Source organism: Hylobates moloch, unplaced genomic scaffold, assembly GCF_009828535.3.
Source record: "Hylobates moloch isolate HMO894 unplaced genomic scaffold, HMol_V3 SCAFFOLD_2, whole genome shotgun sequence".
NCBI lineage: Eukaryota > Metazoa > Chordata > Mammalia > Primates > Hylobatidae > Hylobates > Hylobates moloch.
The window spans coordinates 29,967,194-29,995,157 of record NW_026652277.1 but is presented as its reverse complement, the minus strand read 5'-3'; the positions used below and the strand labels follow the sequence as shown (position 1 = coordinate 29,995,157).

The 27,964-nt window shown below is 37.2% G+C and overlaps 1 protein-coding gene across 4 annotated transcripts in view; it reads right to left on the bottom strand.

Annotated features, from left to right (window-relative positions):
* The window catches only part of MANBA (mannosidase beta), a 114,915-nt gene that overhangs the window by 23,555 nt on the left and 63,396 nt on the right, over nt 1-27,964 (bottom strand). For all 4 annotated transcript variants that reach the window (XM_032177020.2, XM_058432597.1, XM_032177102.2 and 1 more), the window contains 5 exons: nt 19,905-20,056; nt 17,274-17,391; nt 14,940-15,026; nt 10,667-10,834; nt 3,677-3,895 (listed from right to left, as the gene is read on the bottom strand). In XM_032177020.2, the coding sequence (XP_032032911.1) occupies nt 3,677-3,895; nt 10,667-10,834; nt 14,940-15,026; nt 17,274-17,391; nt 19,905-20,056 (744 nt within the window). The remainder of the gene's footprint in view (nt 1-3,676; nt 3,896-10,666; nt 10,835-14,939; nt 15,027-17,273; nt 17,392-19,904; nt 20,057-27,964) is intronic.

Sequence of the window (27,964 nt, the reverse complement as noted above, 5' to 3'; positions counted from 1 at the left end):
AGAAAATACTCTACCCACTCCGCTTTGCCTGAGGCCCAAAAGGAAATCAAACCACTGCAGGGTGGGAGTTCTGTGTCCTCTTGCAGTACTTTGATTTCCCCCTGGGTCTCAAAGTGGAGTGGGTAGATTACTGTCGAATTAAAGAATGAGTACGTGGTACACAGCAATTATTCAGTAAATATTCTTGCTTCCTTCATTCCTTCCTTCCCATTCTCAACACTTGTTCCTACCTGCGTCAGGATACTGAACTTCCTCCTCCTTCACTCTGGAACAACAGTATTCCCAAAAGATTAGCCCCACAATTTGGGAGCAATTAAAAAAGGGGGTGTGGAATTTCACAATGTATATATGTTTCAAAACATCATGTAGTACACAATAAATATACACAATTTTTGGCTAATTAATTTTTTAATTTTAAAAAAACAAAGGTAGAGCTAAGGTTATGACATCATTAAAGTTAAAAGTACAATATAACTTCAATGTGTATAAGCAAATTATAGTTGTGTTCAGGTAGTTAAATTGAAAAAGATTTTGAAATTGTCTTAAAAGACTTTTTCTTGGGTTACTTTACACAACTGATGCAGGGGGAGCAAAACCACATAATCATTTCAATAGATGAAGAAAAAGCACTTAAAAATGCAACATTCTTTCATGATATAAGCACTCAGCTAACTAGAAATAAAAGAGACCTTCCTTGACCTTATAAAGGACATCTACTAAAAACCTGTTGTCAATATAACACTAAATGGTAAAACATTGAAATGTACCCCCTAAGAAAAAAGAACAACTGAAGGATATCTCGTCTTCCCACTCATTTTCTACACTGTATGAAAAGTTCTAGCCAGGGAAATTAAGAAAATGAAATAAAAGGCTTCCAGATTGGAAAGGAAGAAGTAATATTATTAATATCTCTATTTATAGATGACATGATCTTATATATAGAAAATGCTAAAGAATATCCTCCAAAATATTATTAGAGCTAATAAATGAGATGAGCCACTTTGTAGGATTTAAGCTCAATATACAAAAATCATTTGTATTTTTATACATTAGCAATGAACAATCTAAAAATGAAATTAAGAAAATAATTTATTTACAATAGCATCAAGAAGAATAAAACACTTAGGAATAAGTAAACCAAAGAAGTGTAAGACTGGTACACTGAAAACTACAGTGTTGAAAGAAATTAAAGAAGACAATCCCATGTTCATGCATCAGAAGATTTAATATTACTAGATGGCAATACTCACAAACTGATCAACAGATTCAACATAATCTCTATCAAAATCCCAGCTAGCTTTTCTGCAGAAATTGGCAAATAGATCCCAAGACTCATTTGGAAATGCAAGGCACCCAGGATAGTAAAAAAAATCTTGAAAAAAAGAACAAAATTGGTGGACTCACACTTCCTAATGTCAAAACTTACTACAAAGCTATAGTAATCAAGACAGTGCACAGTGACATGAAATATGCCACTGGAACAGAATTGAGAATTCAGAAATAAACCCTAACTTTTATGGTCAATTGATTTTCAGGGCCAAAAGAATTTAATGGGGGAAAGAATCGAGTTTTAAATGTATGCTATTGGAACAACTGGCTATCCACATGCAAAAGAATGAACCTGAACTCCTACCTCTCACCATACATAAAAAATAACCCAAAATGATCATAGACTTGAATGCAAGAGCTAAAACTATAAAATTCTTAGAAGACAACACAGAAATAAACCTTTGCCATTTGGGGTGAGGCAATGATTTCTTAGATGCAACACCAAAAAGAACAGATTGGTAAGTAAAACGTCATCAAAATTTAAATTTTTTGTGCTGTAAGTGATACCATGAAAGTGAATAAAGTGACAACCCACAGACTGGGAGAAAATATTTGCAAATCATATACCTGATAAAATCTTATAGCCAGAATATATTTTTTAAGTTTTCATAATTTAATAAAATAAAGACAAATAATTTTAAAATTACCAGGCCATGCACAGTGGCTCACACCTGTAAGCCCAGTACTTTGGGAGCCCGAGGTAGGCAGATCACTTGAGCTCAGGAGCTCCAGACCAGCCTGGATGATTTGGTGAAACCCTGTCTCTATAAAAAATACAAAAATTCGCTGGGTGTGGTGGCACATGCTTGTAGTCCCAGCTTCTTGGGGATGCTGAGGCAGGAGGATTGCTTCAGCCTGAGAGGTCAAATCTGCAGTGAGCCATGACCACTCCACTGCACACCAGCCTGGGCAACAAAGCAAGACCCTGTCTCTATTTCAAAAAACAAAATGGCTAAAGGATTTGAATAGACATTTCTCAAAGGAAGACACACAAATGGCCAGTAAGCATGTGAAAAAAAAATGCTCAACATGATTAGCCATCAAGGATATGCAAATTTCCTGTAAATGTAAATTCCCAGGGAAATGTGAAGAAAAAAAAGAAAATAACAAGTGTTGGCAAGGATGTAGAGAAATTGGAACCCTAATACCTTGCTGGTAGAAATGCAAAATGGTGCAATCACTACAGAAAACAATTTGACAGTTCCTTAGAATGTTAAAGATAGAGCTACCATATGACCCAGCAATTCCACTCCTAGATATTTGGGAGTAGAACTGAAAACATATATTCACACAAAACATGTACACAAATGTTCCCAGCAGCATTATTCATAATACCCAAACAGAGGAGACAACACAAATGTCCATCAACTGATAGACAGATAAACAAAATGTAGTATATCCACGCAACAGAATGTTATTCAGCAATAATAAAAAAAAAAGGAACATACTAATACATGGTCAACATGGATGAACCCTGAAGACACAGTCAAAGAATAAGTCTCAAAAGACCACACATTATATTATCCCAATTATATGAATTATGAAGAATAAGGAAAACTATAGACACAGAAAGTAGATTTGTAGTGCCTAAGACTGGGGAGGAGGGATAGGGAAAAATAAGGAGTGGTTGCTAATGGGTTCAGGGTTTCTTTTGAGTGATAAAAATGTTCTAAAATTAAATTGTGGTGCTGGCTGCACATCTCTGTGAATATACTGAAGACTACTAATTGTACACATTAAATGGGTGCATTGTATGGCAAGTGAATTATATCTCAATAAAGCTATTTTAAGAAGAACACACAAAATGCTGAAACTGAATCTTTAGGAACAGAGAGTGAAAATCCATACAGAAAATAAAACACACCAACATGATGAAAAAGAGGGAGAGAGAGGAGTTGGGGGGGCGGTGGGAATGGAATAGGAAGAGAAAGAGGAGAGAAAAGGTAAGATGACAACATTAGACTAAGGTTTATTTATCACATTTACCCTCTTCCTGTAGTGAAATATCCAGCTATGAATATCTGTAAATGGTAAAACAGTTGCAGGATATGATTTACAAGCAAGAGTTATTGTAGCAAGTAAGAGTTATTTCCATGTGTGATAATGTCAGGCTTAAGCAACCACTGGGTCCCATTCAGTGCTTTCAGTGCTCCTGAAGGAACACAGTAAAAGCAATATAGAAAAGTAATCCCCAAAGGTTTAAAAAATTCATTTTCCTCCATCTTCTTCTCAAACTTTCATTTAAATAAGACGTAGGTTTCATATGATTTTCTGAACCAGTGATCAGAATAAACACATGCCCACAGTCTATCATTTTGAAACATTAGAAAATCAAATGATGACTTACCTTTTCTAATGTACTGAAGGATGGCCAGGACTGATATCCATATTCAGATGCAAATCGAGCTTTTGGGAAAACTTTCCAGTTCCAGCAATCACTGATATAGTCATAAAAATGCACATCACCAAAATAATTGCTATTAGGGTTTTGAGAGACCCAGCCTTCTGCAACAGTTTCAGCCCCATTTGTAGGACTGGATGTAATAAAAGGACGACTCTTGTCTCCCTGAGTTCAGAAATAAAATGAATTCAAGGATAATATATTCATCCTGTAAAGTATATATCATTTACTTCTTTAAAAATACTAACAAGTCCCTGAAATGCCAAGTAGCTGATAGAAAATTAATAGGACCACTTACCTTCTTCCCTATTCAACAACTACCAGAACCTCTCTGCTCTTCGCCAATCCTTTGTATCTTTTCATAAGTAACACTTAGCTCATCCCTCACAGCAGCTGTTCTTAATCTTTTCAATCATGTTTTGCCTCCACTCTCATCCATCATGGGTGGTGTACAGTCTAGTCCAGAGTTTCTTAACTTTGACACTATTGACATTTTGAGCTGGATACGTTTTTGTTGGGGTTGGCTGGGGGTGGGGGTGTCTTATGCGCTGTAGGATACTTAGTAGCATCCCTGGCCTCTACCAAATAGATGTCAGTACCCCTCCCCCAATCTTGAAAAATGTCTACAGGCACTGCCAAATGTTCCATGGGGGCAAAATCACCATCACTTGAGAACCACAGGTCTAACAGGTAAGAACAGAAGCTACTGAGTCAGATGGACCCGAACCTGACTTTAAATCTCAAATCTGAAACTTATTATTTGTGGACAGGTCTAAGCCTTGGTAGATTTATCTGTAAAATGAGGATAATAACAGTACCTCCTTTACAGGTATTATAAATAGTAAATAACTCTTATGTGAAAGTAATGGCTAGGTGTCCACCAATTCATGTTCTCGTTTCTGTAATATAGAGCCATCCCTAGGAAGTGGCTTCCTAGCCCATACGGGGCCATGTGCCTCATTCTCATCCTCTTCCCCCATTTGCAGGTGAGGGTGCAAGACATGGTGCAGCTGGAATGAGGTGTCTATATCTCTGAAAGAGGAGCTTCCTGTCAATCAGGAGCAGCCCTTTCATAGTGTCAGTGAGGAAGAAATAAACTTTTATTATGTAAACCACTGAAATACTGTGGCTTACCTGTTACAACATCTAGCATGTAAGTACTTAACAGAATGCCTAGCACACTGTGAGAACTCAAAATATAGTTATCATCTCAGTAGATGAGACTACTTCCTATTTCACTGAGAAGATTCATTCATTTAGCAAGTATTCGTCAAGTCTATTGTGTCTCTGGCATTTTTCCACACTGCAGAGGGAGGGAGAGAGAAAGAGAGAGACAGAGAGAGACAGAGAGAGAGAGAGAGAGAAAGAATCTATGACTCTGTCAAGTACTTATACATCAAATCTCTTTTGAGTATTTCCTATGAGCCAGGCATGCAGTTCTTTCTATGTGCTGGAGGTTCAGCAGACAGCCATGGTGACCCTCTTGGAAGAGCAGATGGCAATCTAGTGCTCAAACCAGATACTGAACAAGTAATTATAAATATGATGAATATTTTGAAGGAAAAGTGCAAGGCTCTTTGGGAATGTAAAACATATTGCAGAAGGCCAGTAAGGCTTCCCTGAGAGATAGACTTTCAGAAAACAATTTTCTCAACTTTTCACCATTAGGTTTCACTTTTTCTTGGTATACCCATTCATATTTCTTGTTTCTCTTCCGTCATTAAAAAAAAAAAGATCCTTAACCCTTTCCTTTGCCAGACTCTCTGTGTTCTGGTCATCTTTCTAGTTTGCTTTGGTGCTACAGCCAACAAACTATCTTCCACTCCTTTTTTTTCTTAATCTCCCTCTACTGCCGTTTTCCCTTAGCTTCCTTAGGACTTCCTTTATCCTAATAAAAAGTCCCTTGGATCCCTTGCAGTCCATCAGATTTCTTTACCATCCTCTCATTCCTAAACCCGTGACATTCAATTCCTGATCATTTCACTCCACTGAAATGTTTTTCAAAAATTACCCATGAACTTCTACTTACTAAATAAAGCAGTTCTTTCTGTCCCCACTTATTCCCTCTCGGGTGTGCAATAAATGACCCTATTTACCACCTATTATTTCTAAAGCTCTCTCCACTCCTGGCTGTTTGTTCACAATTCTTCCACATTCCAGTTTCCCCCAACCTTCCTGATTCTTCCTTCTCCAGCTACCCACTCCATCCCCAGATGGACACTCTACCTCTCTCTCAGGCTTCTCCTTGTTCTATACCCTGTCCCATGGCTTCCCCTCACATGGATGTTCTGATTACTCCTAGCCACACCTGCACATTTGACCTCATGTTCACCACCACATTCCTGATAACCAGCTCCACATTTCCACCTGTGTTGTCTTGCCAACAACACAAATCCAACCTTTTAAAGCAGAATTCCTTATTTACTAATTCCAAACTTATCTGACTACGCTCCCTTTCTTGCTGAATGGTACCCAGATTGGAGTCATCTTCAATTTCTCCCTCTCTTACTTCCCACATTCAGTCACTCTGAGTAGTAGTAACTCTACATTCAGATATTTTTTTCCATCACCAAATTTCCAGTCCCACACCACTGGACTCCACTACCTATGACCTCCATGATGTTGGGGACTTGATGACTCTAAAATAAATATATCACCTACACTCCAGGGAACTTCTAAAAATTAAGTAAATAAATTATACAAAGCACTTATATAATTAATTTTTTAAAAATTTGTTTTTTAAAATTTTTTTAAATTGTTAAAAGACAGAATGTTGCCCAGGCTGGAGTGCAGTGGCATGATCATAGCTCACTGCTGCGTCGACCTTCTGGGCTCAAAATAAGCCTCCTGCCTCAGCCTCCCAAGTAGCTAGGACTACAGGCACACGCCACTATGCCCAGAGAATTTTCAAAATTTTTTTGGAGACAGGGTCTGGCTACATCACCCAGGCTGGTCTCAAACTCCTGGCCTCAAATGTTCCCCCTGCCTCAGCTCCGAAGTCACTGGGATTACAGGTGTAAGCCACCACATCCAGCTTTAATTTAATATATTAATATATAATAATATTAATTAATATAATAATTATAATTAACATATTGATGCCTGGCATCTCGGTAACTTGGAGTTCTTAGTTATTATAACCGGTTTCCTTGTCTAGAACCTCTCACCTCCCTAATCTTTGCTAGTAATCTTCCATAAACATGGACCAGATAAAGTTCCTCCTCTCCCCCAAAATGTCCACCAGCTTCCCACCGTCTACTGAATAAGCTCAACTCCATAATATGATTTAAAGTCCCTCTATGATCTGCTTCCAGTCTTTACTACCTTCCATTCTCCCACAGTAATCCAGGAGTCCCTTGCTCTTAGGCACCAGGCACTGCTTGCTGCTCATTATACATACCACCTACTTTCACATCTTTTTACCTTTATTTACATTGTTCTCATGACCTAAAGTACTACTAGACAATGCTTTGCCTCAAAATTCTCCACCTGTAAGGTTTGGCTTGAACGTAACCTTTTACTTGAAAGCCTTTTCAGATTCTTTCAGTTAAAATTAATGGCTCTGCCACATAGTTCCCAGCATTTTGAAGCTACGTTTTTTATAGCACTTTTTTTAACTGCCCAAAGTCTGATAATTTTTTCCATGTTTCCCTTTGACAGCAGACCGTAAGCTCCACAAAGATAAGAGTGTCCCCCACAGCATCGGGAATGAGGCTTTGCTCTTGGTAATAGGTACTCAGTAGATGTTGGGTGAAGTTAAAAATATTAAAAAGTATGATGAAATTATAGGTGATATTAAATGTTTAAAAATATTTTTGCTACAATGGCTTTGAAGAACATTGAAGAAGAAGGCCAGTCAACTGGCCTTCACTGATCAAGCTTGAGAGATTTCCCTTCATTCCTTGAGATTCTTGAGAAATTTGGCAAGCTGAGCCATGCAGTAAAATTACAAACAACTCTCCACCTAAAAATATCTGACTTTGATGATGCATTATAATTTCCTTCCACTTATAAATCCTTTATTCTTGAGGTGTGGTTATTTGTTGCAAATCTCACAGATGACATCTTTCTAAGCCATGACCTTAAACCCTTAGTTGGACCAGGAAATACCATAAGGTGATCCAAGAGAATGGCCATAAAAAGAAAGCATGTGTAGCAGTAAACCAATCATTACAGCCAATTTGTAGATGAATCAATTTATGGTACTTTCCCTTTTTATGATGCCTAATACTTTGATGGAAATTAAAAGCAGTAGTGATTATGCAGCTTTTAATACTGTTCATCTTTGAAAAAATTTACAAACATCAGTTATTGCCCATAGCTCGTTTTAAGATAAATAAGTCCCTAAAGAGAAAGGCATATCTCCATTTCAGAGGTGAAAAAGAAATGGCACAAATAAGCTAATTTTTTAAAGCTTAAGAATGTAATGTTAAAATTAATGATCAAAATGTGTAAGTATCTGAAGACCTACCTTGTTGAACAAAACCAACAAGGATGATGATAATGATGGCTAGTTTTAATTAAAAGGTTACTGTGGGCCAGGCGTGGTGGCTCACATCTGTAATCTCAGCATTTTGGGAGGCCGAGGTGGGTGGAGCAGGAGGTCAGGAGATCAAGACCATCCTGGCCAACGTGGTGAAACCCCATCTCTATGAAAAATACAAAAATTAGCTGGGCGTGGAGGCACATGCCTGTAATCCCAGCTACTCAGGAGGCTGAGGCCGGAGAATTGCTTGAACCTGGGAGGCGGAGCTTGCAGTGAGCCAAGACCATGCCACTGCACTCCAGCCTGGTGACAGACGAGACTCCGTCTCAAAAACAAAAGAAAAAGGTACCGTGAACCACCATCTTCCAGTAATTCACCACAACGATGACACACAAAGGGAAAGAGGAGAGGCACCTGATATTCTCTAGGTCTTTTAGAAAATATGGAGTTGTTCCTTTGGCCATATACATGTGAATCTACAAGAAAGGTGATGTAGACATCAGGGGAATGCATCTGGTTCAAAAGGGAATGCCCCACACACATTAACATGGGAAAACCAGAGGAGTCTACTGTGTTAACTAGCAGGCTGTTGGCACTGTTGTAAACAAACAAGTGCAAAATTGTTGCCAAGAGAATTAATGTGCTGAGCATATTAAGCACTCTAGGAGCCAAGATAGCTCCCCAAAACTCAAGAAGGAAAGAAAGGAAAAGAAAAAGAAGGAAGCCAAAGAGAAAGGAGCCTGAGTTCAATGGAAGCACAGCTGGCTCCACCCAGAGAAGTGCACTGTGAGAACCAATGGAACAGAGCCTGAGCTTCCAGAACCTGTTCCCTATGAATGCATGGCATAACAGGTGTTTAAAAAATAAAAGAGCTCTGGACTGTAAAAATATTTCTTTTCATTAAGCAGAAATGTAGTGTCCCCTCTCCCAAAGAAATATTTTAACTTAAAAAAAAAAAAGTTACTATGTGTCAGACTGAGTCATGTGCCTTCCATCCATTATCTCACTTAGTCCACATAACAACTCTTAACAGTTAGCTCCTATTTTTAACCTAATTTTATAGATAGGAAAAGGAAGATTAAGTAACTTGCCCAAGATTACATAGACAGGAAGTGGCCCAGCCAGGATTTCAAAGCCCGCGTACTTAACCGCTATGCTATAAAATGAAAATCCTCAGAAACTATAAATCCATCAAACATGAAAAACATAATACCAATATTGTGAATAAAAAGATTATAAATAAGTGTTCTGTAAATATTATTTAAAATTTGTGTCATCACATTTTCTGAATAGAAAAATTCTTCATGACACATGACTTAGTATATCAAGTAAACTATAAATTTGAACCTATGTTTTTCATGAATTCTCAATGAAGTTTCTTCTATAAATGGAATAGTGCCATAAACTGGGCATGTTTAAGTGCTAATATCACATACTATTTTAAAAAATAGATGCCTTTTCAAATTGCTTCTGGATATACCCAGATATTTAAAACATCTATTTACAGACACAAAAGTGTAAAGACAACCAGATTACTAAATCACGTGTTAAAGTTTTTCAAAAGTTAAAACTTTTGAAGGCATTACTGAAAAAAATGCTGCTTTTTCTCACAAAAAGGCCAATTTATATTAACATATGTCTGTATAATATGCCAATTAGACAAATAGTGGTGCAAAGAGAACCACTATAGAGCAAGGGCCATACAGTGGGGTTGGAGACCAGCTCTCTCATCTCTCTTTGTCCCTTAAATCACATACCAGGATATTCATATGTGATATATACCAAATTCTACTTTAACATATACGATTACAGAATTTTAGAAGTGGCATATCAATAATCATCTAATCTAGCGATTCTAAACTTTTTGGGATCCACGGATGGACTCCAAGGAGTATGTGACAACCTAGCATTGCAAGCACTGCATTGGTGTATGTGTGGAGAGCTGCACAGAGAAGTTAATCCTCCCAGAAGTCCACAGCCCATGAATCCTTTCATCTGCTGCTGCACTACAATGGGATATTCTGTATTCAAACGATACTGTTGAAGACAGCCCTAAAAAGGGGCATAAAACATACTATATCAGTATTCAAACTTATCCATTTTAAAGATACATTTTTTTTTTTTTTTTTTTTTGAGACGGAGTCTCGCTCTGTCGCCCAGGCTGGAGCGCAGTGGCCCAATCTCGGCTCACTGCAAGCTCTGCCTTCCGGATTCACGCCATTCTCCTGCCTCAGCCTCCCAAGCAGCTGGGACTACCGGCGCCCGCCACCGCACCCAGCTATTTTTTTTGTATTTTTAGTAGAGATGGGGTTTCACCATGGTCTCGATCTCCTGACCTCGTGATCCGCCTGCCTCGGCCTCCCAAAGTACTGGGATTACAGGCATGAGCCACCACGCCCGACCCTAAAGATACATTCTTAAATTCTACTGCATTAAAAATCATTACTTACTGCCAATACGAGCTCTCTGATGTTTTTCACATAGAGTGTCACATAGTCCTTGATGTAGATTGGCCGGTCAGTGAAACTGATATGATACCAATTCATCATCAGCGCCTCCTCATTTTCATTATTGCCACTCCATATGATGATAGAAGGATGAGATTTCAGTCTCTTGATCTGAAAATTAAGAAAACATAAAATGATTTTCAAAGAGTTAACATAAAAAACTCAGAGCTATAATTACTCATAAAATTAGAGCCCTTGCATTTCTGCACATAAATTCTATGTGCCAAAAACCTAATTTGAAAATGGCTAGTCATGTTAGCTGCAGGAATATATTTTAAGAAATCTCCGAGATTCTTTTTAACTAGATTTTATAAACACTGATACATAGGGTTTCTCTTCTCTGCTATATAAAAACTGAAGATAATATAATCCCTTTTTTAGAAAGAGAAAGAAAAAGGGAATAAATAAACTCTTCACTCTGTGGATTGCCACAAAGAAAACTTTCAGGAAGTACAAAAGGCAGGAGACATTATATTTTGGGGATTGGTTCTTAAGAGCAAATTGGACAAATTGGAGTTCCGTGTGAAGAAACAAAGGAGGCAAAGCAAACACTACCACTGAAAGAAGGACGGAGGTTCCTATGCAGTCCTCACTGAGATCAGAAAACCAGAAGGGAAACGAGGTTTTACAAAGCAAGCGAGTACTAGAGGTATGCTGGCAGTTAAAGACAAATATGGAATACTCTAAAGGAAAACAGATTAGGGCAATCAGGGTGATGTCTCCTGAAATAACTATCAATGTCATGTCCTGAGAAATCAACTAACATTGAGTTACTGAATATATCTAAATATAAAAGGGAAAATTAGAGAATCTACCTGAAAACCGTGCCACATGAGGCCTGCATAAACTGAGCTCATCTGGGCTGGCCCTACATAAAGGCAAAAGGATCCACCTGTGTTATGTTTGCACTGGACAGACTCAGACATGTCGCTTCTTCTAACACACTAGGACATGTGCCCCAGTAGAGAGCAATTAAATTCGTCTGAGAATGGCAGAGTGAGTCAATGGTCAAGAAAAATTCTTTTGGAACATGTTTTGGCAATGTTACCTCATTGATATTTATAGGTTCACTTTCGCTGTGATGCATGATTACACTGATGGCCCCCAACTGATGCTCTCAATGTGTTCTCCATTCAAGAAGCTCAGAAACTCACGTAGATGAAATAGAGATGCACTGAAGGCATATTAAAGAGATATATTTCATTTTTTTAAAAATTAAGTCTTGTGTTTTTCTCAGCCAGCCACATAAACACTATTTTCTTTTTTTGTCTTTGTACATGCCCAAGAAAGGGACAGCTGCTACCAACTGTGACTGACATATTTATGCCACTGATGAAAATACAAATATAAATCCTGAAGGGAGAAAAAGCTTCAGTGGCACCGTGTTACACACAACCCTCAAGCTGACTTAGAGTTTTATGGTAAGCTCTACTTTAAAATTTTAACAAACTCTGCATGAAATTGCTCTCCTTATCTTTAATAATGCATCAAAGAACTGAAGATACATAGATGTTATATTTTAATTATTTATATGAAAGAAAACTAAAAATAAAACTGAAATGCTTGCAACCTGTGTAACTATAATTAATATGTTTAACGTTATTCATTCATCCATTCATCTATCCACTTTGTGAATAATCCACAGAGTGGGGACGCAGAGGGGAATGAGTCCTAGGCCTCAGGGGGATGACAATCTTGCAGAGGTGTCAAATCCTTGAACAAGTAATTCAAAGTGTGATGTGCGTCTCAAAAGGCAAAAGGTTTTTCCCACGCTTAAGGTAAGAGGGGCCAAAAGAGAACAAAGGAGGTGGCCCATAAGGGCAGTGGATGGGGAAGATGTTCCAGCACATAGACAGCAAGATGGAGATGGTGCCTGAACAGGTGCAGGTACCAGCTGGCCGGAGTCCCGCATAAGAGGATCTTATACCTTATCCAGAGGTCAAGAAGCCACCTCAGGGGAGCTGTTGGCTAGGGAAGGAGTTCGATTGTACTTTTTAAACCTTTTATTTTAAAATGAAGCACAGTTACAGAAAACAAATTATGACACGGTTAATTATTATAAGGCAAACACCCTTGTAGCCACCACCCAGTGCAGCCACGCCAGAAGCCATCCATGTGCCTCTTCCAAATCACAGCCCCTTCCTCCTTCCAAAAGTGACCACTATCTAGAGTATTATAGTGCAATAGAAATCGCTTCCTTGCATTTCTGCAAGGAATGGTTTTTCACAAAATATACATCTGCAGACACTATAATATGAACTCTAGATTTTAACACACTTGATGGATTCAATTCATTGACATCCTTATCCTTATTGAATCTCAAATTGTCCCCTTTTGGTTGCTCAGAGTCTCTCAAAATCCTTTTGACATAACTTCGATAGCTTCCTTGTTATCTGCATGTTGAGATATTCCAGGATCAGGGTTCTGAGCAGGAATGTGGTATGACTTAAAATGTGTCAGTGGAAGATGACTTTGGCAGCTCTGTTGAGTATGCACACATTGAAAGAGAACAATGCTAGGGAGTCCAATCAGAAAACAAATGCAATGACTGAGGAGAGGGAAAAATAGGATTTGAATTAGAGTAGTAAGTACGGGGGTGAGAAAGTAAATACAAATACTAGTAACACTGGTATCAAAAAATTGTCTCAACTTAAAACCAGATGGATGTGGGAGGTGAGAAAGAAGAAAGTATCAATGACTTTCGTATTTCCTGCTAAAAAGAAAAATCTTGAAAGAGTGCATTGGGTAAAAGATAATAGATGTACTTTGAAGACATGCTGAGTTAGTGGGACAGCTGGTATTATTTGTTATTTCTTTTGAACTGCATGCCTTACATGTATTATCCTATTTAATCTTTGAAACAGTTTCATGAGGAGTGACATCATACTAGAGTTATAGATACAGAAATTGAGGCTGAAGAGGTAAAGTGACCTCCCTAAGGTGGCAGACTCACCATTCAAGAAGAAATATCAAAATATTTGTTCTTTATATATCAACATTTCAAAAAATCTGGCAGACAGTTGGACATGAGAAATTGAAATCGGAGTCGATAATTATCCACATTGTAGCTTTACCTGAGGTTACCGAGAAAATGGATTTGTTTTCTTCTTTAACGTGTTGCAGAGCACTATAAAAACTCAATATGTCTCCACAGTCTTGCAAACTCTTTACAAGGTAGGCGTGATCTCCTGGTGCAGTGATCATTTCTAATGGATGCTAATGAATCAGTCCGATGTTTCAGTAGTATTTTACTAGCATATGATACACTCACGAGTTGGTTCCTAAACTGTATTTTGGGAGTACATCATGATTTAGAATTTTCTTGTATTGACAAGCATTCCACTCTGATTCTACATGGAAACCCATGCCATGCACTTAATATTTAGGGGAGAGGAAATATAATGCAATCTGTGTTTCAAAGCATGATCATCCCCTAAACAGACCTTGCTGGAAAAATAAGTATATTCAGCACACAGCTCATAAACTTCAGATCTGTGGCTAAAATTATCAGTTGATAATATTATATTAACACCATTGCCATTTGTAAAAAGAAGATATCCAGGATCATTTAATATATTTCCTGTGCCAGACCTGGAGTCAGTCATTTCTCTAAGAAGCTTTTCTCTTAACAGGAAAGATTACTTCAGTGTAAGAATACTCAACTACAACGCTGGGCATTATTTCTAGATCTTTTCAGTAGACAGAGAAAGCATATAATCACTTCCTTGCATTTATATATCTGTGAATATAAATATAAATGTCAGTATGTGGAATCCAAAATAAATCAAGGAATCAATAATAAATTTAAAATTTTCTCCTGAGCAATTCAAACAGTGGTGTTGCTGTTTGCTGAGATGGAAAAAACTTCAGAAGAAGCAAGATTGGGGAGGGGGTGCAATATAAGTTTAGTTTGTACATGTTACATTTCAGATGCCTGTTAAACCTCCAAGCAGAGGCACCAGGTAGGCAGGTGGATATAAGAAAGAGGAATTCAGTGGAGAAATCAGGACTGGGGATAAATCTGGGAGTCATCAGCCAATAGATGATGGTAAAGCCATGACACTGGGTAGAATCACCTAGGATGTCAATTACCTGGCTGTGTAATTTTTCATGGGATTTAGTAGAGAACAAAAACCAAAATGAAGCAAGATTTAACAAAAGGCAATACTGAAACATATTATGTGTTTTATTTCTTCTTGGAAGGGTAATAACATACCTGGTAGGCAACTTCTGCTCTCACTGAATCCAGGAAGCCTTGATCAGTTGGATAAAGGGCACAGGCAAACATAAAATCCTGCCATACCTAGCAAATCAAATAAAAGGGAATGCAACACTTCCATAAGTTTTATTACACAGAAGTAAGTCTTTATTCTGAGCTCTGGGCATTATCTTTCACACAAATGAAAAATCCAGTTAGCCTGATGAGTGTGATCATTGGGGCACCATTATGCATAATGGCACCCAAGAAAGGTATCAAAGACATTAGGACTTCCCAGAACTGCACAGAAGTGTACAGAAACCTGAGAAGAGAAAATCCCAGGCAGGTATAGAAGAGAGGGAAGATGGAAGAATTTGAAAAAGAAAAAATATGTGGAGGGGACACAGAATGAGGCTTCCCTCCAACCTCTTGTCACTCCTAATTCATTCCAATTTTCACCAGGCATTTGGTATTAAGAGATGCACCAGACTGTTAAGAATCATACTTCATTTATAAAGGAATTAGCTTTTCATAGACAAAAGGATTACTACATGCACATTTTAGTAACGAAACCATGTAAGTCCCTTCCTAAGGAGGCTGTGTGATGCAATGGTTAAGAACACAGCCCCTGCTGGGAGCAGTGACTCACACCTGTAATCCCAGCACTTTGGAAGGCTGAGGGGGGCGGGGCGGATCACCTGAGGTCAAGAGTTGGAAACCAGCCTGGCCAAATGGTGAAACCCGGTCTCTACTAGAAATACAAAAATTAGGCCGGGCATGGTGGCTCATGCCTGTAATCTCGGAACTTTGGGAGGCCGAGGTGGGCGGATCACGAGGTCAGGAGATCGAGACCATCCTGGCTAACATGGTGAAACCCCGTCTCTACTAAAAGTACAAAAAATTAGCCGGGCGAGGTGGTGAGCACCTGTAGTCCCAGCTACTCGGGAGGCTGAGGCAGGAGAATGGCGTGAACCTGGGAGACGGAGCTTGCAGTGAGCCGAGATTGCACCACTGCAGTCCAGCCTGGGCGACAGAGCAAGACTCCGTCTCAAAAAAAAAAAAAAAAAAGAAGTATAAAAATTAGCCGGGCGTGGTGACACGCATCTGTAATCCCAGCTACTTGGGAGGCTGAGGCAGGAGAATCACTTGAACCCAGGAGGTGAAGACTGCAGTGAACCAAGATCGCACCAATGCATTCCAGCTTAGGCAACAGAGCTAGACTCCATCTCAAAAAAAAAAAAAAAAAAGATCATAGCCCCAAAGCAGCCTGTCTGAGTCGGAATTTGATTCCACCATAAATGAGCTGTTAGAGTTTGGGTAAAATATTTAACCTCTTCATCTGTCAGTTTCCTTATCTGTAAATGGGGATAGAGAATAGTAACTACCTCATTGAACGGGCATGAAGATAAAATACATAGAGCACTTAGAACAATGCCTGGCACTCAGAGAATATTATAGAATATTGTCATCGTCACAGTGACCATCAGCATTATCATTATTAGAATAATTCCTAGTCTTTGGTGGCACTCTTTATATTTTAGAACAGTAATAATAGAACTAACAGAATATATTTTCTTTGCTTTATCCTCACAATTGCAAAACACATTAAAAGTACTTAATAACAATATTAGGGCCAGGTACAGTGGCTCACACCTGTAATCTCACCACTTTGGGAGGCCGAGGCAGGTGGATCACGTGAGGTCAGGAGTTCAAGGCCAGCCTGGCCAACACGGTGAAACCCCATCTCTACTAAAAATACAAAAATTAGCTGGATGCTAATTTACTAAAAATACAAAATTTAGCACGTGCCTGTAATCCCAGCTGCTCTGGAGGTTGAGGCAGGAGAATCGCTTGAACCTGGGGTGGAGGAGGGTGCAGTGAGCTGAGATTGCACCACTGCACTCCAGCCTGGGCAACATTTTTAATTTTTAACATATTAAAAATAAAAAATTAGAAAAAATTTAGAAAAACAATATGAAACACACCTTTTCTTTACTTAATTTTATTATTTTTCTTCTCTTTAGGTTTTGTCAGATCTCCTTTAAGTGTTTTAAATATTTTGTTTTCTTTTATATGCACACCTAAATATCACGAAGAAAATTATTTTAAAAGGAGGTATATGTATACCGGGATATAAATAATTTACAGGATATCTATCATTTAAAAATAAATAATTATGGTAGTTGCTATCACCTATGTCTCTGGGTTTACAAGATGCCATTTATTCCTATAGCCCCAAATGGAATATCATTCCTAGCTCTGAGACTGGGGCAACTGCATCATTCAGAACATTGGCAGTCAAACTGAGGATATAGTAACTTATCAATATATAAAATGCTATCAACTTCTCACCATTATTCCTAGTTCGTCACAGAGTTCATAGAATTCATCCTGCTCATAAATTCCTCCTCCCCAAACCCGAAGAGTATTCATGTTAGCATCCACAACAGACTGTAAAAGGAGCCGTAACCTGTAGAAGACATTTTATAAACAAATCATAATTTGGAAAAAAAAAACAGATTGTGACAGATAAACACATTTCTAATCTCTGTTAGAAAAACATACTCTAAAATCATGATGGTTTGGTTATAATGTAAATTAAAGAAAGTAAGATAAAATTATATACACATTAACTATAACCACATAAAATAAATAAACAGAAAAAGTATGGGTGATATCTTTACCTATTAAATTTTCAGTAACATTATTATACTCTTTTTAAAATTAAATTTATGTTTTATATTTATTCCTATAAAAAATACAGTTGTAAGCCTTGGAAAGTATGCACTAATTTTATACAAACCCTCCAAACTATAAAACAAAATCAATACTTGAGTATTAGTGCCTAGCACCCCTATCTCCTTTTATACAATTCCTCCAGCCCAGTATTTCTTTCTCTAGTAAATTTCCTTTCTACTTTTTCCAATTCCTATTCACATTACCCTCAGGAAAATCTAGAAACTTACAGGCAGCTTGAGAGCATGTGCCTTCCCTCCATCCCCAGAACACTGCTCAAGCCAAATAACAGGCTGGGCAGACCCAGAGCACTGTGGGCTCAGTACAGGCACCACGGCAAGCTCACCAGTTGGCCCAGCTGGGCTGAAGGACCACAGCCAACCCAGCCCCAGCTGGGAGGGGAAAGGAGCATTTGAAAAGGAAAAGATAGAGCCAATTATCCCATGGCTGTGTCTGGAGAAGAATTTCATTTTCTTATGAAATCTAAAATAATATACACATTTTAAATTAAAAGGAAATTACTACAACTTTTGGAAAAAATCAGGGTTTAGTTACTGATGACATTTACATTCTAAACATCAAATAATATACTACAATGCACATTTATACATTTGTAAATATGCTAAAATGTTATTTTTAGATAATAAATAAGTTTAAATGTGTTTATTTTCATTTCATAAAGTTTATTTTCAGCATCACAAAGATGTAAGTTTACAGATCCAATTAGGAAATATTATTTTCTTCCAGAGTTCTATTCCTTCAGTCTCAGAAAAACATTTTTATTTTTTTTTCCTAGATCTAGAACGTTTAAGATTATATTTTGTTTTTAAATAAATTGTATTGTGTATATTTAAGGTATATGACATGATGTTATGGGACATATATGCAGACAGTTAAAAGGTTACTATAGTGAAACCAACTAACATATTTACCATCCTACAACAGGAGTCCCAACCCCCAGGCCACGGACTGGACCATGGATCAGGCGGCACAGCAGGAAGTAAGCAGCAGGTGAGCAAGCATTGCTACCTGACCTCCTGTCAGATCAGCGGCAGCATTATTCTCATAGGAGCAGGAACCCTATTGTGAACTGTGCATGCGAAGAATACAGGTTGCATGCTCCTTATGAGAACCTAATTCCTGATGATCTGAGGTAGAACAGTTTCATTCCAAAACTAGCCCCCACATCCCCCACCTCCAATCTGTAGAAAAACTATCTTCTATGAAACTGGCTATTGGCGCTAAAAAGGTTTGGGACTGCTGTCCTACATAGTTATCCACTCTTTGCAAAAGTAGCTAAAATCTACTCATTTAGCATGAATCCTATAAACAGCACAATTTTTTTTAATCTATATTCCTAGTGCACATCAGATCTCTGGACTTGTTCTCTTGCATATCTGCTACATTGTATCCTCTGACCAACAGCTCCCAGTTTCCTCCCCACCCTCCCACAACAGCACCTCCACAACACACAAGATTTTGTTCAGTTCTTTTGTTAAGATAAAAGTAAAAGAATATGCAAATACCTTAGCATAGAAAGGTAAATATGGGGCTGGGCCCCGTGGCTTATGCCTGTAATCCCAGCACTTTTGGAGGCCAAGGCGGGTGGATCATTTGAGGTCAGGAGTTCAAGACCAGCCTGGCCCACATAGTGAAACCCCGTCTCTACTAAAAATACAAAAATTAGCTGGGCGGTAGTGGCCTGCGCCTGTAATCCCAGCTACTTCGGAGGCTGAGGCAGGAGAATTGCTTGAGCCTGGGAGGCAGAGGTTGCAGTGAGCTGAGATTGCGCCACTGCACTCCAGCCTGGGCAACAGAGAGAGACTCCGTCTCAAAAAAAAAAAAAGAAAGGTAAATATGTGTTCTTGTCTTTCAAAACCATGCTCAAAAACATTTAAGGTATCATTTGAAAAGCTGAAAATAGTTGAATTTAATATTTTTTTCAGGGACTATTCAAAATATAAATTAGGCATTTTCTTATTTCGCCAGAGTAAACATAATCGTTTTCTAAAAGTCGAATGGTTTCAACAGTCTCAAATAGTTTAGCTGTAAGACTACTTGTAACCCAGGAGAATGGAATATATGATTTTTAAAATCCTGTCCATTCTAAAGTGTCCATCATCTAGAATTCTATACTACCTCTTAGTTCCTTGCCCAGAGACTAAAGAAAGTAAAAATGAGTAAACCTCAAGCTTTGCGGGACTGCTAATTAAAAGAGGAACGAGAAAAGAAAGATCAATAACTTACAACTCAGAGGTTACTCGGTCCTGGAATGAATCTGCTGGGATCCAGTTTGAGCCTTTTAGAAATATGGGAAATCCATTAATTTTGAAATAGAAACTCAAACCAGGAGACCCTTTTATGGGCTCTTCTATAAGTTCCACTGTCCTAAAATAAACCTGCAATGAACAGAATTAAATGATGAATATCGAATTTAAACATAAGCAAAATAGTTTTTTTAAAAAAGAAGCAGACCTTTTTGAAAAATTACATTCAGTAGTTTAATGTTAATTTTCCTATTACATAATGTGGAAATGCATATTTCAGGAATATACACATATAAATTATTGCTAGCATCTGTTATTTCTCTTTTAAAAGAGAAATATAGAAACCACTGAGGAGCTACTGTAGTCTTCCACATGAAATAGGCATTTGTGATAACATCAAAAAAGACAATTTGAAAATAACATTTCTAAATTAAAACAAAAACATGCTATTTAAAAAAATAGAAAAAAATGCTGTCTTTGAAAAACACATTCTCATTTCAGTGTTGTTAAAAGGTAGCCAAACATGCATCTTAGAATCAAATGTTATAACTTAACAACTTTGCAATCTTAATAACACATTACCATAAAATCACTTTGTTTAATGGGTAATTTAATCCTAATTACACATTAAACTCAGTGTTTGAGCACGCTCTGGTTTCTTGACTGGAGATGTACGTGGTGTTCTAATGGAAGTAGATGCGGCAGGATCACGCACTCTGTGCTATTGGGCTCTGGAGAGGAAGCAGAGGCTCCATCCTGGTGACAGCCTAGCCAGGTTTTCCCCCAGTTAAGCATGGGCAGCAAGACTCCAGATAGAGAAGCTTTGACATTTTTATCAAAATCTTTATTCTTGCCAGCCATAAATTGGATCAAGTTTATACGATAAGATTTTATACTAATAAAGCCTAGCCTTAAGCCAAAAGCACACATTTCTCTAACTTAAAAAATCAGCGAATGAATTAGTCAAATTATTTCATGTAATAAAAGTGTCCACCATTCTCCTGCTTCCTGACTCCTGACTTTATTTATATGAAATGACAAAAGATCTCAGAATTAACTTTACAAGAAGATACAGAATATGTCCTGGATAAGGAGGACCTTGACACGCGATGATCACTCCTGCTTCAGGGTTGCAAAATGTCAAGAATGCACAGCGATTTTCAGAGGTGACTTTTAAAACACCATGATGGTGGGTTCCAATATCTAGAACAGTGCATGGTTCTTTAAGTGTGGCCTGGGGACTCCAGGAGGTCCCTTGGAGACTGTCAGTGTGTCCTTGACTTTACTTAGAGTAAAACTAAAACATTATTTGCCTTTATCTCTCTCAGTCTCTGAGTGTCAGTGGAATTTTCCAGAGACTACATGATGTGTGCCTACTTCATCACTCTGACAGCTAATGGAATGTGTGCTGTGTATTCCATTGTGATGTAGCTCTGCCGCAGAGGTTTATGGTATGAAGCAGTGCATTTTCAGAGATTAACTCAGTTTGTTCTCAGTACTTTTACTGTGCTCTTACTATTAATAGCTGTCTTTGATTATTCCTGCTGTAATCTCTGTACCCTCATTGTTGTTCAATAAATTCTTACTTTGAACCCCAAAGTTTCCCTTGCAACCTACACAGAAGCACAAAAGGAGTAGGTACTACTTATTCCTTTGTTTCACAGCAATATTTTTAAGTTTTCAAATAAAAACAAATTTTAATTTTAATTGAAACTCATTTTACACTTTAATAATATTTTATCTTGTTCTAAAAGAAAATTTATTTATAATACTTTTTTGTAATTTAGGGATGAATTGTCAAAATGGGATTAGAAGGCTTACCTTCTCACCAGCCTGGCCAACATGGTGAAATCCTATCTCTACTAGAAATACAAAAATTAGCTGGGTGTGGTGGTGCATGCCTGTAATCCCAGCTACTTGGGAGGCTGAAGCAGGAGAATCACTTGAACCCGGGAGGCGGAGGTTGCATCGAGCCAAGATCGTGCCATTGCACTCCAGCCTGGGCTACAGAGCAAGACTTCGTCTTGAAAAAAAAAAAAAAGAAGGCTTACCTTCTCAACCTATAACTGCACTATCTGTCTATATCTGAGGATGCTGAAAAAAGTGAAACTGACATATCAGACAGTCTTTTGACTCATGGAAGGGAAGAATCTACTCTAGAGAAACTGGGTAAAATTATGAATAAGAAGTGAAATTATGATGAAAGCCATCTTTCTTTTGACTTTATGGATGTTAATAACTTACCTTTTTGTGCGTTATGCAATGGAACATTTTAAAATAATATTTATGGTGCCAGTTAAGTTGTAGTGTCTCATTGAGACAAATCATTCACAGTATGAAGAAAAGAGAATTGAATATTTAAATTTATACATGATAAGCTCATTAAAAGTCAAACAGTGTTTATTACATCTTTTCAAACCAGACATGAAAAACCCACTGAAGCATCTTACAGGGTTAGTTATGCACCCCTGGCTGGAGAAGTACACATACTAGCTGAGAGATAGTTGTACTGTTGACATTGCAGAATGCTTACTAGATGAAAAGTTAGTAAAGGAAATAACAGCACTGCCACTTTGCAATGACAGAGTAACTCGTCCAATTAAGAGATTTGACTGCAATATGAAGACTGGCCTGATATCTCATCTGAAATAATCATACTTTTGCTTTACAAATGAGTGAATCTCCAGATACAGATGGACTTGCCAGTTTGCCTGTATTTGTCTGTTATCAGCACAATAAATCATCAAAAATCTTCTTTTCTGTGAATTTTTGGCAACAATATACAAGAGGTGCTGAAATATTCAAAGTATTAAATAATTTTTTGAATAATATCCTGTAATTACTGTGTTAACATTTGCACTGACGTTACAAAAGCAGTGGTGGGTAACACTGCTGGTGCCTTAGCAGGAATCAAGGCAGTAGCTCCAAACTGCTAGTAGTCGTTACATCTTTCACCTTCATGCATTAGCAGGAAAACGAAAAAAGCCAGTTTCACTTAAGGATGTCCTTGATAAAGCAGTAAACATTAATTTCATTAAATCCCAACCCTCAGTATGCATCATTTTAATATCCTGCATTATGAAATGAGCAATATCAATAAAGTACCATTCACAATAGATAGCTGGAGGAAAAGCCTCTGGGCCATTATTAGAGTTGTATGTAAGCTGAATTGGCCTTGTCCATGACACTCCATTTTTACTTGATAGAAGGACTGACAGACAAACGATGGTTATTCAGACTTGGATACCTGGCAGACATTCTCTAGAAAATGAATGGAGTGAGCCTATCATTTCAAGGAAAACAACTAGCAGTATTTGTGGCCAAGGATAAAATTCAAACTTTCAAGAAAAAATTGGGATTATGGAAAACTTGTATCTACTACCTCATGGTAGTAGATACTACTTAAATACTTAAAAACTTTTTAGATGACATCAGTCGTGATATTAACAAATGTGATATTATAAAAGGAAATGTTTCAACATTTGGAAGATCTGTAACTCTCAAGAAACAAACATTTTCCAATAACCAATGCATTCTATTACAGTATCACATAATATAGGTAAAGAATTCACACAAAGTGCAAGATAGACCAATGAATTTTAATGTAACAGAGAACAAAAAGTTCATTGGTTAGTTGCAATTCACATTGCAACTAACCTTTAAGAAACTATCATTTGTTAAAAATCCACAATTTATCTGAAAAGACTATTTTTTTCCTTTTCCAAGTATATCTGTGTGAGGTCAGATTTCCTTAATCTGTTTCAACTGAAACAACATATTGCAAATTGACTGAAGGCAGATACAGATGAGAATCCCTTTGTCTCCTACTAAACAAGACATTAAAGTGACTTGCTAACATGTAAAACTGTCATTATTTCCACTAGTTCTTTTGGTCAATATATTTTTTATAAAATAAGTCGTATATAAAAATAGTCATATGTGCCATGAATTTATTATGGTTATTTAAAATGAATAAGTATTTAATTCTGAGTTTTAATATTTAATATGGTAAATATCGGTACGTATAACCCATATAAACAAAAGAATGTTGGGGTTTTCAATAACTTTTGTAAGTATAATGCAATTCTGAGTCCAGAAAAATTTGAGAATTACTACTGCAGAAAATAGAATTTATTTCTTAATATATATTAATGCTACAAATTATATTAACTATACAACATAACACTTTCCAGAATATTTTTCCTTTCTGTGCAAATGTTCCTATAAAAAGACATCTCTCCCTATCCCCCAACTCTTGCAATAACAAGTTATGACTGGGGTGACAATAAACCCAAACCACCTGACAGTGCCTCAGAGGTGAAGTAGTAATTACCAGCCACCTTTCCCTCTGGGCATTCTTTGACAAGTGAAAGGCTCCTGCTTCTATGATAAGTGTCAGTAATTTTCCACGTCCTCTGGCAGTCTTGATAAAAGCCTTCTTCTACAACAGGTATTTTACTTCAGAGAAAATGATGGGTTCTAAAAGATTTCTTGAAAAGACCTTTGAGTAACACATATTTGCATCCAAAGTAAATATATAATCTTCATATGAGACTAAAATTTTTTAAACAGTCAGACAAAGCAAATTATTGTCTAACAGTAGGAAAAAGGTATAAATACCTAAGAAACTAAAAAATGGGTAAGTCGGGCAGTTTGAAAATTAAAAATTTTAACTTCTAAATTTTTATCTATTTTTGAAGTTTCTATTAATTCCTCACTAGATCAGTGTTTTTATTAGCTTCATAAAGATTTCATTTTCAAAATAGAAGGATTAACTTTAAAAGTGCAGGATAGTTGAATGCATTCTTTCAAACAAGAATTAAGGATATGTGAACTAAAGGTCCTAAGAGGTACGTGACTGATAAATATGGTACTCCTCAAATTTCTTTCTCTGGCAGACCAAACAGATGATATGTAATGAATCATTGATTCATAAACCCAAGGCTGCTTCTCAGCTGTTTGTAATCAGATACTTAAAAAGCTGTAATAGCATCACTAGATTTTCAAAAGGGCAATTTTCTTCTTAAAAAGAAACCCACTTATTTCTAAACCTTGTCAAATGTCAAACCTGCTAAAATCCTTTTACATGTATTTTAAGAGACAACCAAACACTGCATTTCTGTCTTTGCTCTGAAAGTGCTCCAGCATGTAAAAGTATTGAGAAAACAAGCTCTGGGTCTCCACAAATAGCTCTTGTCAAACAGGTCCATGCAGGATGACACAAGAGACATTCTTTGTCGTGCCCTTGCAATTTGCAGACAGCATAACCAGAAGTTAACAGATTAACATTGACATCGGCACAGTTATCTATCCTTGTAGCCAGATGTGTATCTAGTATATCTGACACCAGATAGGATCACTTTTTAAGACCTTCTCTTCTGTATGACAAAGTTATTTTCAATAGAAGTAATGAAATGAAATGAATAATGATAATGTCCAGAAAAGAATATAGACATTAAAAATTTTCTTTCCCTGAACTTTGTACAATCATGCCAGTTTTTTTAAAAAGTAAAACAAATATTAGAGTATAAAAAAAGGAAAAGTTAATAGATTCAAGTTTTGATTATATTAATATATTTAATAAAATTATAAACAAAGGGAATAACATACATAATGGTACGCTATAGTAAGAAACAATAATATTTGCTATTTTCAGCCTTACCTTCTAAAAATCTGTCAACAACTTTCTCAAAATTGATCTTCTTTGGACATACATGTTCAATAAAGGGTATAGCCAGATCTTTTGATTTATTTGTCATAGCTGATGGAAAAACACCTTTTATTAATTTTAACTCAGAAATGTTCTTCCAGATGAGGCCAGAGATAAGCAAATATTTTAGAAAAGTATTAAATATAATAAGTTTGGTAGAAATTCATAAAAATCCCACATCACATTAAACTCCAAAAAATGTAGTCATATCCATGCCTTTGTTCTTTTGACTTTCATTCAAACTATGTACAAATGCCTCTGAGGTATAAAAAAAAAAAAAATCCCACTTCTCAAGTATTTCTTCTGAAAAATCAGAGAAAATGGCTAAATGATTGTGAACACAGATACTACTTGATTCATTGCTGTAGAACAAGTGTCCAGTTCTCAGAGACAACAATTGGGGCGTTTGGCACCCTTGCTATGTGGATTTCTTTGCGCAATGGAAAACCAGTAACTCTTTGTTGTTTCTCCTGGCACTCTTCTTCAAAATTTGATTCTTTTTTCTATGTAAATGTCGATTTCCTTATATTTTGTTGTTGCACAGTAAATAGGCTTCACCAAAATTTCTGTGCACTTATCTTCAAAGAAGACTTTTAAAGTTTGGTATTTCACTGTACATTGTTCAAGATGGAGTCTATCTGCAAATATTTTTGTATCTGATTAATGTCATCTAAAACTACACCAGAAAAAAGATAATTCCAAAGAGAAAACTGCACACAGCAGAGAGGAATGTCTGAGCTGATTCACGTGTCCACATTTTCTTTGGATTACATGGTACTTCGAAGTTGAGATTAACTTTTCAGAATTTTTCTACTGTGACCCAGCTTCATAATGAACCTTCCATCTTGTCTAGGAAAGCTTTTCTGCAGCTTTTCCCCATCAATGAGGTGAGATGAGAAAGAATGAATACATTTTTTCCAAAGTTCTAAAACAAGATCACACAGGAAAAAAAAAAGTTTCCAAAAAAGCAAATTCCACAAGGCTCAGAGAATAATTTCCAAGAGGCTAAAATAAAATTTGGGATTAATTTCTTTGATTTTTGCACGAACTCCACAGTGAATACCAGCCACATATGCAGCATCTTTTATCCTGGACCATGGCAGAGGTTTATGAAATAATAATCCCGTTCCTTGAAGCTATTTTCTGTGCATTCTGCAGCAGTTTTTCTGGAAATATGAGAATGACTCCTTTATTTCCATTCTACCACCTTCTCTATGACCAGTTCACACATTTGATCTCTGTTTCCAGAAATGTAAGAATGACTTCTTTATTTCCACTCTGCCACCTTCAATATAGGCCTATCTGACCAATTCACACGTTTGATCTCTGTTTAAAGTATCCAGAGTGCTATCAAAAAGAATTCCAGCCAGGCAGTGGTTCATGCCTATAACCTCAACACTTTGGGAGGCTGAGGCAGGAGAATTGCTTGAGGACAGGGGTGTGAGACCAGCCTGGGCAACATGGCAGGCTGTGTTGCAACACCCACTTACTATCTGCACCCAAGGCTCACTGCTCCCCATCTCTAGAAAAATAAAATAGGCAAGGCATGGTAGCATGTGCCTGTAGTAGTCCTAGCTACTCAGAAGGACAAGGTAGGAGGATCACTGGGGCCCAGAAATTCAAAGCTGCAGTGAGCTACGAGCAGCCTTGGTGACAGAGTGAGCCCCTGTCTCTAAAAAGAACAAAATAATAATAATAATTCTAAAGTATTTTTTTCAATATCTGCCACCCCCTGCTAAAGCATACCACTGATGTCATGTTTTACTTTGACTCTTTCTTTAGTTTTAAAACAACAAATTTAAAAGAATAAATTTCAATTCTAAAGACACTATTAAAATTAGTAGAATATATTTCATACATGAACTAAAATATGCACTTACCAGGCAAAATATTACACATTACACCTCAGAGTCCATAGCTTTCTCAATTGTAAATTTAAAGCATAAAAATAATTCCAAGAGATCACATCGAATTGAAGTAACTTATGTTGAGTTTCTCCTTTTTTATAATCACTGTGCTATTGTTGTTTATTTCTAATCTGCAATGCTTTTAAACGCAGGCATGGATAGGACAGGGAATGGAGGCACAAACTGTGTTCAAAACAAGCTCAAACTATTCCAAACTGTTATAAATTTGCTTTCAAAATGACTGTATGAAGCTGAATCTTCATGTATCTGGGAATGACTGTATAACTAAGAGTACTCCAGGCCAGGTGCAGTGGCTCACGCCTGTAATCCTAGCACCTTGGGAGGCAGAAGTGGGTGGATCACCTGAGGTCGGGAGTTTGAGACTAGCCTGACCAACATGGAGAAACCCCCGTCTCTACTAAA